Consider the following 16,918-nt stretch of genomic DNA (forward strand, 5'->3'; position numbering starts at 1 on the left):
ACAATGTGATTGTGTAACAATTAGAAGTGTTGTGTAACATAATGTCCCTGATAGCTGCATTAAACATGTGCATATTATTTTCACTTTCTAGATTACTCCAGCGTGTACTGACACGCCAGGGGATTGGCTTGCCTTGACGTTTACGGACAGTTTTCTAAGCCAATCAGATGCTTCCTTTTGGTCAAGGTGCGTCTGCTTTTTGCAAGGTTTGTCCCGCCCACACATGGAACAGCGTTCCTGATTGGCTGAGAGTTTCCTGACTGTACTTTGAAACAAGTTGACATTTCCTCCTCTAGTGATAGTAAGGACGGGACAGGGAGTCACCAGCCACCGTCTCACTACAGAGGAGCGTTTGTTTTGGAAAAACAGAAAAAAGTATGTATATATTTTTTACATTATAATTCACACAAATACTTTGACGTAGCAGGACTTTGTCAGTTGTAGTTTCAGAACTAACGTCAACCGTTAAAACCCGTTTATTTTACGTCACTAGAAAGTTCTTCAGGTAACGTTAGCACCTGGATTAAATGAGTTAAATTATTTTTTTCAGCAGTCATGTTAAGTTTACGGTTGACTACAGTTGTTGTGAATTCATTAAACTTCCTCTTGTACTGTGTGACGACACGTTAAGTGAATGTTGTTGCTTCATATTGGTTGGTGTATGTTAGCTCCTGTGTGAGTTAATGTTAGCTAGTGACAGTTTGTAGTTCAAAGTAGCTTCCTGAAGGAGTTTCATGAGTCATGAGGCAAACACAGACATGTAGCTGGGTTATATGGTAGTAATATTTATACAGTATATGTGAATATTCAGTGGTGCAAAGTAGTCAAGTCAAGTCAAAGTTTATTTATAGAGCACATTTAAAAACAACCTCAGTTGATCAAAGTGCTGTACAGTTATTAAAATACAATAAAAATCATGCACAAATATAGTTATAAATAAAAACAATGAAAACAATAAAATACTAAAAATAGTAATAAAAACTCAATCTAAAATCGAGTTAGAGTTTAAAAAATACATTTACTCGAGTGCTGTACTTGTACTTAACTTGAGTATTCCCCTGTTATGTAACTTTATACTTCTACTCCACTACTTTGATACTTTAAGTACATTTTGATGCTGATACTTTTCTATTTCAACTTCAGTAAAATCAAATCTTATAACAGTATATTAAGTAGTTAAATAAACCCTGTCTTTACAAAATCAAAGCATCAATACAGAATAATAATATTCAGTGGTAGTCAAAGTTAAAGTAGTCAAAAAGTCAAGTCAAGTCAAAGTTTATTTATAGAGCACATTTAAAAACAACCTCAGTTGATCAAAGTGCTGTACAGTTATTAAAATACAATAAAAAATCATGCACAAATATAGTTATAAATAAAAACAATAAAATACTTAAATTAGTAAAACAATAAAATAGTAATAAAAACTCAATCTAAAAACAGAGTTAGAGTTAAAAAAAATACATTTACTCAAGTATGTGCTTGATGAAGTTGCACTTTACTTGAGTGTTCCCCTGTTATGTAACTTTATACTTCTACTCCACTACTTTGATACTTTAAGTACATTTTGATACTGATACTTTTGTATTTTAACTTCAGTAAAATCAAATCTTATAACAGTATATTAATTAGTTAAATGAACCCTGTCTTTAAAAAATTAAAGCACTGCTTACGTAAAAGCATCAATACAGAATAATAATATTCAGTGGTAGTCAAAGTCAAAAAGTCAAGTCAAGTCAAAGTTTATTTATAGAGCACATTTAAAAACAACCTCAGTTGATCAAAGTGCTGTACAGTTATTAAAAAACAATAAAAATCATGCACAAATATAGTTATAAATAAAAACAATAAAATACTTAAATTAGTAAAACAATAAAATAGTAATAAAAACTCAATCTAAAAACAGAGTTAGAGTTAAAAAAATGCATTTACTCGACTGCTGTACTTGTTGTACTTAACGTGAGTATTCCTATTTTATGTACCTTTATACTTCTACTCCACTACTTTGATACTTTAAGTACATTTTGATGCTGATACTTTTCTATTTTAACTTCAGTAAAATCAAATCTATCTCTCAGTATATTAAGTAGTTAAATTAACCCTGTCTTTACAAAATTAAAGCACTGCTTACGTAAAAGCATCAATAACAAATTATATAATAATATATTAAGAATATATAAAACAATTTGAGTGGGTCCATTCTGCATAATACTACATAGTACTTTTACTTTTGATACTTTAAGTACATTTTGGTGCTGATACTTTTGTACTTTTACTTCAGTAAGTTTTGAATGCAGGACTTTTACTTGGAGTGTAGTAATTTCACAGTGTGGTATTAGTACTTTTACTTAAGTATTTGCATTTTATGTAACTTTACACTTCTTCTCCACAACATTTTGAGGTGAATATTGTTCTTTTTACTCCATTACATTTAGCTTTAGTTACTTTTCAGGTCGAGATTTAGCATGATACATTACACACAAGTGATCAGACATTTGTTGAAATTAAACCTTGTTATAGTTTGTTAAGACGATTAAAATAAATCATTGAGAAAATTAAAAATGCTGTTCACATAAATGCATCAATAATATTAATCCAATAATATATTTGGGATATATAAAACAATCTGAGTGGGTCAATTCTGCATAACGAGTACTTTAACTTTTGATGCTTTTGTACTTTTACTTCATACTTTATACTTCTACTCCACTACATTTTGAGATGAATATTGTACTTTTTACTACATTTAACTGACAGCTTTAGTTACTTTAGGTAGAGATTTAACATAAACATGATATATTTAAAGTGATTAGACATTTGTTGAAATTAAACCTCATTACAGTATGTTAAAAAGATAAAAATTAATCCTTGAAAAAATGACATAAATGCATCAACAATATTAATAATCCAATAATATATTTTGACGCTTACTTTTGTACTTTTACTTCAGTAAGTTTTGAATGCAGAACTTTTACTTGTCGTGGAGTCATTTCACACTGAGTATTTGTCCTTTTACTAAACTAAGAGACCTGAATACTTTTTCCACTACTGCAGACATGTAGCTCCATTGTATGCTATTAATATTACATCAACCTTTAATTCCCAAACTCTCTTCTACAGAATAATAATATTTGTGACCGTTACAGCCTGGCGTTCTTCATGGTGCATGTACAATGATTCGTTAACTTTATTTCCACTTGATATGTAATTCAATGGTAACGGTGACTTGTCAATTAAGAGCACATTATGACTCATCTATGCTTTTAACTGACTTTTAAAAAAAAAGTGTAAGTAATTTCCTGTTTGTTGTCGAGTTTCGCTATGAGCTCTGCCTCCTAACGTAACAGGATGTCCCCCCCCCTCTGAAATCACCATCAGTTTATTAATAATGATGCATACTTGCTATTGTGTGTTTTTATTCTAAATAAATACTGTAGTTATTTTCAGCTCGCTTAATCCAGCCTTGGTCTTACTAACCACACTTTATAAGAGTCACCACAGTGTGAACAACTTCCAGGAAGAACTGTGTTGGTGGTTGTGGTCAGTTTGAACCAGTCATGTGGTTTACTGGTTTTGAGTTAGAAGTCTGAATCCACATACATTCTCTTCAGTCCTGTGTCAGATCATCTGAACTAGATATGATAATAAAAAAATCCCTAAACGTGACAGTCAATGAGCTTTTGCTATAGTCAGAAAAAAAAGATAAAATGTTATAATATTTGAATTTAAATCATATAGTATTTTTGAATGGTTACTTCAACCAGGTTGCAAAGGAAAAATATGTTTTTCCAAAAAGCCTAGTTATAAAGGTCTCCAAACTTGTTTTTGCCACCCTAACTGTGTAGAAATTAAGTTTTGTTTCAGCCTCCAAAAACTGTCTCAGCATTTCACTGGAATCTTTCTTCCAAAGAGATGTGTGGGAGGAAGTCTGTTTCCTGCAAAACGACTGAGAAAACGTTTTGCAATTTTTCTGCACAGCCCCTCTACAGAAAAGCTTCATCCAAATTCATATCACAAGATTTATAGCTGAGATGGATCAGCGCCCCTGGGACTAACATCCCCGTCCTTAATATTAGAAAAATACTACTTTATCTCATTGAGACAAGCTGAGTTGAGGCTATTTTATACAACAAATAATAGAAGCAACAATCATTTATTTTATTTGTTTAACACCTATCAAAACACATTTACAAAGTGCTTTGCACTAGCAAAAATAAAAACAGGCTCCAATTAAAATAAAAGCATATTAAAAAGAACATAGTAAGTAAGAATAAACTAAAAATAATGTGTACATAGGATATTAAAATTATAAAACATAATTTGTACTGAGATATACAAAGCAAACAATCAATGAAGTAAAAGTGCATTTTTAAAATGTGCATTTTTTAAAGATTTGGAAAGGTTGTTTGCTTTAGCTAGTTGAACCTTCATGGTTGACTCGTGCTTGTTTCCCATGCGCAAGAATTAGAACGTAAAGCATCGTCCAAATGACGTAATTATTGTCATTATGCACTTCAGCTGCTGGATTTCTGAAGATTGTGATAGAAACAATGTAAAAATGCATATATGATAGTCATATTTGTATCGGTTGCATTGATAAATAAGTTGACTTGACTTTTTCTTTTCCTGCTGTGACATGTCGAAATCTCTTCCTTGGAAAAGACCTCGTTATATAAGAATATAATTTGCTCGGTGCCCTGACTTTGGATAAAAGCGCTATATAAGTGCACTCCATTTACCATTTAAACATTGTGAATATACTTTTTGTGTAAAAAGTACCAGAACAAAGTTGCTTTTGCAGATACAGTCCTGGAAAAAACTATTAGACCATTGTTTTCTTCAATTTCTCGTTCATTTTCATGCCTGGTACAACTAAACATAAACGCACTCATGTTAAGAGTTAAGTGTATATACAGTCATTGGAAAAAAATGATTAGACCAGCCTTGTTTTCTTCAGGTTTTTGTTCATTTTCATGGCTGGTACAACTAAAGGTACATTTGTTTGGACAAATAGAGATGTGGCTTCAAAACATGAAAATGCATTTTATATTCAGTTTCAGAGTTTCAGTTGGAAGTTTTTTATAGACTCAAAGCTTTGAAAGTTACACCTCCTCTGAACATAAAGAAATATGTTTTATTATAAATTATCACATTGCATTTATAGGAAGATTGGAATGTATTAAACGTACAATTAATAACATAGAAATACAGACATGGAAAAAATATTACAACACCCTTGTTTTTCTTAAATTTCTTGTTCATTTTAATGCCTGGTAAAGGTACATTTGTTTGGACAAATATAATGAGAACACCAAAAATAGCTGATAAGAGTTTAATTTAAGAGCTGATATCTAGACATTTAACATGGGTTTCTTGATAATAACCAAAATCATTATCAAGAAAACCATGGAAATGTCTAATCATTTTTTCCATGACTGTATATGAGAAAAGCTTTGCTTGTTTTAAATGACACTGAAAGTGGTGAACCCTGCACACACTTTGACGTGTGAAGTTTGAATACTCATTACCAGGAAATAAAAGAGAAAGATAGATGCAAATCTGGAAAACAAGTTTGCGTGACTGGAGGTCACAGTTGATGTTTTCTGATGAATGCTTTGTATGTGTTTTGTAGGAACATGGCTGACCGTGGAGATGGGGACACTGTGGACGCCTTGAGACTCTTCTCAAAGAAGTAATTATTGTACACTGATGAATACACCTGACCATCCATATATTATGCACCTAAACACATGTTCTCTCTCCATCGAAAATTAGAGAATTATTCTAATTCAGGTAGCAGCTGCTCACTTTAACCCATTAAGGCCTAAAGCGCCTGGAAAAAAATGCCTGTAAAACCTCTGGGCGATTTTCAAATGACCCCCTAAAACCTGAAGTTTTTCTGGAAATTCAACACCTACTAAATAATAGATTTTTCAGCCTCTGTAGCAGATAAAAATGAAATTCAAAAAGTATTTGAGAGCTTATACCCGTGGCTTTCATACAAAGTTGAGTTTATTTGTCCAAACCTTCAATAAAGTTTTTTATAAAATCAACAAACTCAGCAAATGTTACATTTGACTGAATAAAAAATCCTATGCATAATACTAATACATGCCCATTAGCAAGATGCAAACATGATATGACCATTGGAAGAACAAGACATAGTTCTCATTAGCCTACTGTAATAAAAAAAATATATATTTCATAATAATAATAATAAGTAATTATAATACATTTTATATATTGCACTTTTCAGGGTACTCAACGACGCATAAAGTAATATAAGACATAAACAGTCATGATTTCTTATATCATCATCACAATCAATTAGCCTATTATTATTAATATTAATATATTATTAATAATATTATTATTATTATCTCCAGATAGCCACAAATCTGTCTGTTCTTCGGTGAAAATATGTCGTCTAAAAACATATTCCTCATCCATAAATGCCGGTCGATTGGTTCCGAGGGATCAAAGTCCGGATCAGCAATAAAATGATCGGTGCTGTTTTCATCAGATCTCTTCCGTCACTTCCTGCTGAGCTCCTCCGCTATAGTCGTCTTCCTCCATGATTTCAGTTCTGGAAAAGTCCCATGATGCATTGCAACACTCCCGCATGTATTCTGATCATGATTCTGATGCATTTCATCGGCCAAGAGACCGAAAATAGGTGGAAAAAAATACAAATACTACAAAATGACATATCCGCTGTCCCGGCCTTAATGGTAGAGTGACGCAACAGCGCTCCCGGCTTTAATGGTAGAAATGCGGTAATGCTTTCCCGGCGTCAATGGGTTAAAGGCCTGCACCCTCACACAGGTGTTTGACTTACCGGGCTGATTAGACTCTGCTCGGGTTGCAGGAGGTCAGAGGCCTGCTGGACTCCATGCACCAATAAAAATGATAAAGGTGCAACAAAGCTAACAGCAGAGTGAGGAAGATGTCAATCAAACACAGTGAAGTGGCTCTGTGAAGCAGCTTTATGTGACCCTCTCAGATAGTTAAAGTCAGTCACCTTTTTGTATATAATTTACAAGAGGGAAGTTTAATCCTTTTTCCTTTCTTTTTTACTTTTGTTTATTATTCAATTTGACAGTGTCGGCTATAAACCAAAGTCTATAAGGGCTTATACTGAATGTCATTTCTTGCACATTCAAAGCTTCTGTTGTGTTTTTGAAGCGGAGCTTTGAATGTCTGCCATCAAAAAAAGAAGAAGCAAACACCTGAACAAGTTAGCCAAAATATTTTTTTGTTATTGTGGCTATATAAATGTAGTTTAGATAATATCATTTGCTGCCCTGTCAATAAAGTGCATGACTGCCTTTATGTGCAGCAGGTGTTTTTTGCACAGGCAAAGATGGATTGAAACAGATCAGCTGTCCATTAGATAAAAGCATGATGTATATTTTAGATGTGATTACATTTATCTTTTGTCAATTCATTTTAACATTTGGGCTTCACAACAATCCTTACAATTTACTGGAAAATGTTTGGATCACACAACTGGAAACAATCCCGTGCAACTGCCACTGGAATCCATTAATTAATTAATTAATTCATTCATTCATTATTTTTAACTGCTTATCTAAATGTGGGGTGGGCTGGAGCCGATCCTAGCTGACATTTGGCGAGACCCTGGACAGGTCTACAGACTATCACAGACAGACACATAGAGACAGACAACCATTCACGCTGTCATTCACTTCTACGGGCAATACAGAGTCACCAATTAAACTTAAGCTGCATGTTTTTTGAACTGCAAGCCGGAGAACCCTGAAAGAGAACCCACGCTGACACAGGGAGAACATGCAAACGCCACACAGGAGAGCCACAGGCCGGAGTCGAACCTGCGCCCCTCTTGTCTACAAACAGTATAATACTAATGATTGAAGCACCTGTTCTATATCTGCAACTGTCCAGAAATACTAGGTTAAAGCACAGTGAATACATATGAAAAAGAAAGAGCTGCGTAGCATCCAGATGTTGCTTTTAGACTTGGAATGTAATGTTATAAATTCAGTCTCAAGCTATTTGGTAAATGGGTCAGTGACAAATAAGGGTTGGCAAGATCTCAAATGGTGTAACCACAAAAAAATGATAAATATTAAATGCTTCATCCACCTACATTGTCTTTAAGTGGACTTATACATATACATAATTACTTAATTTTAAAAAACATCAGATGATTTTTTTTTTCTCAGTATTCTACATTTACACATTTCGTCAATATTGAGCAGAACATATTGTAAATACAACCATTTTTTTTCAAAAGTTTTGACAAATTATGGGAAAAAATGGTTATAAACCATAGCGTTGCAATGTAAACGTGGATTGTATTTTTTCTCATTTTAGTTCACATTTATTTCCCTGTATATAATCAGATTTTTATGGGGAAAAAAACGTCATTGACCCATACATACATACTTCTACCTCTTTGAAGTAATATATTATTATATATTACTTCAAGGAGGTAGAAGCTCATTTTGAAAGAGAGGAATGCTTATTCCAATAGATAATACATAGATGTGAAAATGCTAAATGTTTTTGCACATTTATAATACCACTGATTTGATACATCACCCTGTATAAAGAGATATTCCAGAAATAATACATGTATAATGTGTGTAACCGGATGGCTCCGACTTTACTGAAAACAAGTTTAGATTCCACTGAGCTGCTGTCAAAACATGTTAAAAAGTGTTGAAATCAGATGGTGCTGAACAAGTTCCTCAGGTTTCAAATCATTTCACAGTGCCTTTTATGAGTCTCTGTATGTTTGTGTGTGTGTGTGTGTGTGTGTGTGTACATTTTCAGGTCCGATGCGGAGCCTGCAGACAGTAATCAGACTGCTGAGGAGATGGACGCTGAGCCCAGCGGCGGTGGCAGTAAAACAGCAGACCCATACCGCTACAGGATGGACTATCCCTGCATCGGAAAATGTCTCATTATCAACAATAAGAACTTCGACAAAGACACAAGTAACTAAACCCATTCAACTAGTCACACACACACAAACACACAATTTGTCTAAAACCAAATGAGATCTTTTCCACAGAAGACATTTTGACATGTCACAGCAGGAAAAGAAAAAGTCAAGTATTAATCAATGCTGCCGTATGTCCAGGACATACAGAGAATTTAAATTGTGTTTCCCTCTTATCCCCAGTGAAAACAGCAATAAACATGAAAATATAAAATATAAGTTAAAGATATTAAATATAAATGTAAAAAGTGCAATAAAACGGACATGTGCAATACAGTTGATATGTGCAAAACATACAATCTACCTCATTTATAAATTATAGCATTTTCAGTAGCCATTTATTTATTTTTATAATTATTTATTACATCACATGTCCTTGTTCTTGTTTTGTCCTTGTTTAGCTCGGTATTTTTAAATGTTTTTACTCATGTTGTTTTGTGTTATGATTTTCTTACTATGCACCTCATGCAGTGGCACTTTCAATTCTGTTGTATAGTTGCCTATATAATGACAATAAAGGCAATTTGATTTGATTTTGATTTAGAAAAACATATATACAAGCAAGAAGACATCGACAAAAAGACAGTGGCAAAACTGGAATAACAGTATAAATATGGGGAATAGTAGTGATGTACCAATGAAGCCTCATGAACCATTTGCTTTATTTTCTGAGCCCACTAGATGGCGCTCTTGGTTTATTGAAAAAGGCTAAAGCAATGGTGATTTTACTGCGTTTCCAGCCCTTTTTTTGAGAGCAGAGAGCTTCATCTAGTGGAGTAAGAAAATTAAGAAAATGGTTCATGAGGCTTCATTGGCACATCACTAGTGAATAGTATGGTAATATGGCACATTATAAACAGAATTATTAGTATAAATATAAATATAAATATGGCAGTATAAACAGAATTTACACTATAAACAGTGAAGTCTGTCAAAAAAATACAAGATGTACACAGTGTAGAACAGTTGGAGTACAGCAGCTGACTGTACACGGTGTAATTTGGTTTGCAAGAGGTTTTTAGAGTTTGTAAAAAAAGAAAACCTTCCTACTATTATTCTCTGAATAAGGCTAGATGATATGGATACTCTCCTCGGAGGGTCCCTTTTTTTCTGAGTTGGGAGTCGTTCTTCTGACATCGATGTGTTCAGCTTTAAGTCATAACCTGGAAACAACATGGATGCTACAGTACAAAGATGTGTTGTATTTTATGCTGCAAATTAGGGCTGCAACTAACGACTATTTTAATAGTCAACTAGTCACCGACTATTGAAACGATTAGTCGACTAATCGGATAATTATTAATTTTTTCTTAAATTTAGCATGAAGTTGCTTTAAATATGTGGCAAATGATAATAAACACAAGAAAGATGGGTACTTAAATGAAAAATGCATCTTTTATTCAACAATTCAGCTGCTGATTCATACAAAAAATAAATAAACCTCTGTCCATTTTTTCTGGACAGGAAAATGTGTTTTATAAAACTGTATTTCTGCTCCATCAAGTGGGTGGAACTGGTTCTGGGTTCTGGATGTAGTCTGGGTTGAACTGGGCTCACCTGTTGGAACCTCATATCACAGACCAGCACCAGTACTGACTCAGTGACTCACATCTGCTTCTTCTGCAGAAAGGCTCCATGCTGGCTCTCTGCTTCAGACTGCATGCATTTAATCTAAAATACGTTCGTCAGACATAACGTTAAAGCTCTCTTTTAAAGCGAAAAAAAGCGCTTATAAACAAAACGTATCGGCTGAATGTTACTTGAATCTTACCGAGGCAAGTCAGACTCCGTTTGGTTCAACTGCCCGACGTGCTTTCTTTTTAAATGCTCGTGCATCGCAGGTCTGCTTTGCAAACCTTGCGTGTCATTTTTTTATTGGCCGTATCCAGGCTGAAATGCTCCCAAACGTGTAGCTGTGTTGGACGCCGCAAGCGGGTACGTTACCGCTCGCGCTCGGCAGAGATTGTAATGAAGTGAGATGCCTCACTCTGTTGGAAAAACACGTCTGGCAACAATAGTCAACAATGGAATTCATTGTCGACTATTTCTATTATCGATTTTTGTCGACAACTTCGACGAATCGTTGCAGCCCTACTGCAAATGTTAAAACACGTTGATAGCTGTTTCTCAGGTTGGGTTTGGTTTCGTCTTCTGCACCTGAACGTTCCCTAACTTATTGCTTTATCTGACCTGTTATCAGGGTTAATGCTAGTAAATAACTAATCTATGTCACTCTACATGGACATCGGTTACAACCATAGACTGTAATTAAATAGTGGATTGAAACCAATCGTTTGTGGACTCTGATTTTGAACCTACGAGTTTGGCATTTTGGCTGTCATCATCTTGGTTTACGGCCGTTGCCATATTGATATTGTGCAACCAGCGAATGAATGGATCAGGAATAACGCTATGTCATCAGCTAATGCTAGTGCTTGCTAGCTGACTTGGTTAGAAAGGTGCATCAGTAATTTAAAGTAAACAGCTGATTCCTAAGAGTGTCTTTCAGTCCAACTGAACACTGAACAAGAGATTTCTAAGCAACAACTTTGAACTGAAAACACACTGTGAAAGGGTTAAAGTTTCAAGACAAAAAATACAATGTACCATGTCTTTTAAAAATGTTTCTTGTGTTTTCCGACATCACATGAATGCAGCAAGGAAGAGTTACCCATTTCTTAACACCACTTCATATTTTAGTTGTGTTTTGTCATTTCAGTGACATGAATACACACAATTAGACATGAGACAGCAACTGGAAAAGTGAGGCAGTCTAAACTATCAGTTCTCTTGGGTCTGCACAATAAATAAGCAGATTCTAATATTAGCTGTAAAAAGTTTCGGAAGCAGGAGGTGTGACTTCAGAAGGTTATGTTGCATTCATCTCAAACAGCATGCAAAAATCACATAAAATGCACTACAAACCCAATATGTGTACTATTGTTCAGTATACTTGTGTGATTAAACAGTAGTGTGTGTCTTTTTGGATGCACTGAGCTGTAATATTCCATAACCATTTCCTGAGAGCCTGTTGGAGATGTAACTGTGATAACCCATGCTAATCTGAATGCGCCTACATATAGTAACTGTGTGCCAAATCGGACACATCTGCAATGTCACACTCTCCCGTGTTTTCACGGTCATTTCAAATAAGATCGCCACCACCAGTGTAGGTATAATTGATATATACACACTTAACAATGTGAAATTTATTTTATGTACATGGAGATTTTCATGTCTAATTACAATACGAAAGTAACTCTGATGAGAGAAAGCAGTAAGAACGCTTGGGAAACACTCAGGCGACGATCTTAAAAGTACATCTTTATTTTTACTGTACTGTGTTTTATTGTGAAGGACAGAAGTACGGTCCGGTAGTGTTGATAACGATGGTTGATAGGTGTTATTTATTTGGTTTACCCAGAAACATCCAATTTCCCCCGAAAAACTCAGCAGCCCCCATTGATCCAAGTGTCTGATGTGGGATACAGTTAGCACACGGCTAATTCATCCGCGTTAGCATCCTTTAGCCGACTCTGGTAAACCCAAGCCATAACAATATACGGTTCAAAAGATAAGAAGTTCGACTTCAGTTTCACACCATTTAATTTATTGGAAGCATAACATGATCATTTATATTAGTAGTTCATGTGAAATTTTGATAGAATCTTAGCCGAACGGTGTCCGATTTGGGATACAGTTATGTTACAATGATGTGACTTAAATCGTATTGCACCTTGGGATATTTTGGTGGCAAAGTATCTAGTGATGGCATACTGTAGTTTTTTTTACCTGAAAGAAATTGCAATTCGTGTACCACTGGTTTCATATAAGGTTTTGGACATACTTGTCCTCTCATCTCATGGTGTTTCAGCATACTGTGATGTATGTGATTATATCAAAGCTGCTGTCAGCTGCATTTTTACTTGTGGTTCTGTCTGCCTCTTTAGATATGAGTCTTCGTAACGGGACAGATGTAGATGCTGCGGCTGCTGTGAAGACCTTCTCTGCCCTGGGTTATAAAGTCCAGGTGGCCAATGATCAGACGGTGGACCAGATGAACGAAAAGCTGTCTGCTGGTAAAAGAAACTAGCGTTTGTTACCACTGTGTGAAAGAACTAATGCTTTCCATCCTCTGACTGTGTCATGTAGAATCAACTTGTCAGTCTGAGAACTAAAAGATGTAAAAGTAACTCCACTGTCCTCAATATAATAATTAAAATGTAAGAGCATCTGGGCTAATAATGTAACTCTTGTCTTGTTTTGTATCCATTCTTTTCGTGTCTAGCATCCCAGGAGGACCACAGTGATTGTGCATCATTTGCATGTGTGTTGCTGAGTCATGGAGATGAGGGGATAATATACGGTACTGACGGCTGGTTAAAGTTTGAAGAGCTGACTAAATACTTTAAAGGAGATCGCTGTAAGAGTCTGGTGGGGAAACCAAAGCTCTTCTTCATACAGGTTAGTTAAATGTACCCACAATACCACACATTCATTTTTTATTACTATTTGATGCCAATATTTGTTAAATATGGCTTAAATCTCACACAACATCCACTGGTTGCTAAGTAGCTTTTAACCCATTTAAGCTGGGAAAGCATTACCACATTTCTACCATTTAAACCAGGGGGCGCTGTTGCGTTATTCTACCATTAAAGCCGGGAAAAGGGATACGTCGTTTTGTAGTATTTGTAGTTTTTTCCACCTATTTTTGGTCCCTTGGACAATGAAATGCATCAGAATACATGCGGGAGTGTCGCAATGCAACATGGGACTTTTCCAGAACTTTGAAATCATCACCAAAAAAAAGACACAAAATGACTAAAAAAAGACACAAAATGACAAAAGAAAGACACAAAATGACTAAAATTACACAAAATGACTAAAAAAAGGACACAAAATGACAATAAAAAGACACAAAATGACCAAAAAAGGACACAAGAAGACTCAAAATGAGAATACATGTGGGAGTGTCGCAATGCAACATGGGACTTTTCCAGAACTGAAATCATGGCTGAAGACGACTATAGCGGAGGGAGCTCAGATATAACAGCTATAAGCTCTCAAATACTTTTTGAATTTCATTTCTATCTGCTACAGAGGCTGAAAAATCTATTATTTAGTAGGAAGCGTTGACACTTCTGTTGAATTTACAGAAAAACTTCAGGTTTTAGGGGGTTATTTTAAAATCACCCAGAGGTTTTACAGGCATTTTTTACAGGCGTTTTAGGCCTAAATGGGTTAAACCACATACTCTCAGTGTCTCAGTACAACCATGAAATACTCATAGTTAATGTAAATAATGCGTATCACACTTAATGAACCTGGATTTCTTTTTTTAGGCATGCCGTGGCTCAGACCTGGATGGTGGAATTGAGTGTGACAGCATGCCCAGCGTAGATGACCAGACCTCAGAGAGGATTCCTGTGGAGGCAGATTTCCTGTATGCTTATTCCACGGCTCCAGGTAACTTATAATGGAAGTGTAGAAGCCCATTCCCACCAATGTGAGGGGAAAATACAGGTCCTGTGAGTCATTATAATAGGAAGCTTTTTCAAAATAAAGACTATCTCAAAAGTAATGACTTAGTATGTCAATATAAAGACTTAGTATTTCAAAATAAACACTGTATTTCAAAATAATGGCTTAGTATAAAGACTTAGTATTTCAAAATAATAAAAAAAAAAGTATTTCAAAATAATGGCTTAGTATGTCAATATAAAGACTAATATTTCAAAATAAAGACTGTATTTCGACAATAATGGCTTAGTATGTCAATGTAAAAACTTAATTAATTAATTAATTAAATCATTAATTAACGTAATTATTTCAAAATAATGAGTTCTGAGTTAGTCAAAATAATGACATTGTATTTCATAATAAAGACTTGTCTTTTGTCTAAATAATAAAATAACAAAAACAAATAATAACTTAGTAGTAAAAGTTGTTATTTTTAGATACTATCTCATTATTTTGCAATACTTCAGTGATTGTTCTGAGAAACTAAGTAATTATTTCAAGAGTTTCTCATTATAATGACGGGGTACCACAAGTCTAAGTTATCGTCATGTTTTCTTTCTTTACAGGCAAAAATTGGTTTCTGTGTGTCCTCTTTATATTTCTTTCCTTTCAAAAAAACTGAATAATATAAATGTCATGTGGATAACTGTCTGATATCTGCAGAAACCTGTTATGCCAGTATCCATAATGCTAACACTATAAATGGTCCTGCAGGCTACTACTCGTGGAGAAACACCGCCAACGGCTCCTGGTTCATGCAGGCCTTGTGTGAGATGATGCAGCGTTTCAGTGGCGAGCTGGAGCTGATGCAGATCATGACACGAGTCAACCGCAAGGTGGCGCTTTCCTTCGAGTCTTCCTCCAACCTGCCGGGATTCAGTGGCAAGAAGCAGATCCCCTGTATCGTCTCTATGTTGACCAAAGACTTCTACTTTCCTAACTAGATAGATATTTTACCTATGAAAACTACTGAGCTGTCACAAGGGACTGTGCTCTATTACCAAGTGAATATCAGTCTGTTTTACCTTCAACTACTCTCTATGGCCAAAGGGTTGTAGTGCATTGCACAGTTGCATGTAAAACAGTATAACATGAGTTTTAATATGAATACAAGTAGAACACAAATCACACTGCATTAAGATAAAAGGGATGGATTATAGAGAATTAACTGGAGCCTCCACTGTGATGTTGTTGGGTTTTTACTTGAATCTTTTAGAAAAGTTAAACTTTGATCATGTGTTGCAGGGAATATACTAAAGGGTGTTGGGACATTTTTTTAATATTAGCTTAGAAATGTGGACTTTAATTATACTACATAAACACAAGACTGTATATTTTAGAAATAAACTATGAGTGTACTACATACAGCACATCTGCTTTTAATGCAATAAATGCACAAATAAACCATAAAATATCAGGCCATCACATGAGAAATTTTAGGTTTTAGGACTTCTTGCTGGGGTTGTTTAAGAATGTAGCAATGCTTGTTGCCTTAATAATAAATATTGTAGTATTTTTCCTTTTTCAGGTGGTCACGTCTTGTTTTCATGTATTACGGGATTACCATTGTGATATCTCTGTTAGGGCTGGGCCATATGGACCAAAAGTCATATCCTGATATATGTAAGCTGAATATCAATATACAATATAAATCCCGATATTTTTAGCGCAAAGTGAGGGTAAATGTTCAGTCAAAGCCAAATTTGACATGTCACAAGTAGTTTTATTGAAACAGTTTAAGTGAACATAAATACTGTATGACAACAGGAGTACCTTTTTAAAAAAAAAATCAAAACTCCATAAACATTTAAATAAAACAAATCTAAAAATAAAGAGCCTATGAAATAAAATAGGCCAATCTTTTTCTGAAATCAATATATTTATATGAGTAAAGAATAACGAACATTACAAAAGAACTAAATATGACAAACCCTAGTAAGGGTAGCATTTATATCTAAAGAAATGCTTTTTTTTTTTAACTATATCGATATGGTCTAATTCCATATCACATTTAAAAATATATCAATATATTTTTATATAGATATATCGCCCAGCCCTAAACTCCGTGCATGCTTTTATACCTTTAACTGGGATCAATGAAAGAGATTTGAATGGTAAATATAAAACTGTATCCACCCAGTCCTGACATGCAGGGACATTATTGTGAATAAAAACAGTAAAACTAAAAGCTTATATCTACATATTTCAAAGGTAACAGATGAAATGTCAAATCTTAGATCTATCGTGTTTTTGTTTTTTTTGTCTAAATGCTGAGTGTGCAATGGGACATTTTCAGTAGTGATGTGCCAATGAAGCCTCATGAACCATCTGCTTTATGTTCTGACCCCACTAGATGTTTCTCTTGGCTTTAAAAATAAATCTCTAACAATGGTAATTGAGTGTGTT

The 16,918-nt window shown here is 34.7% G+C and overlaps 1 protein-coding gene across 1 annotated transcript; it reads left to right on the top strand.

Moving 5' to 3' along the window:
- The first annotated feature begins 299 nt into the window (after window positions 1-299).
- Window positions 300-16,918, top strand: LOC131982141 (caspase-3-like). Its single transcript, XM_059346720.1, has 7 exons — window positions 300-374; window positions 5,633-5,692; window positions 8,821-8,984; window positions 12,940-13,068; window positions 13,278-13,453; window positions 14,335-14,458; window positions 15,227-16,918. The coding sequence occupies exons 2-7, from the start codon at window positions 5,637-5,639 to the stop codon at window positions 15,454-15,456; spliced, it is 879 nt and encodes a 292-aa protein (XP_059202703.1). The 5' UTR covers window positions 300-374; window positions 5,633-5,636; the 3' UTR covers window positions 15,457-16,918.

This window comes from Centropristis striata, chromosome 12 (assembly GCF_030273125.1).
Source record: "Centropristis striata isolate RG_2023a ecotype Rhode Island chromosome 12, C.striata_1.0, whole genome shotgun sequence".
Lineage (NCBI taxonomy): Eukaryota > Metazoa > Chordata > Actinopteri > Perciformes > Serranidae > Centropristis > Centropristis striata.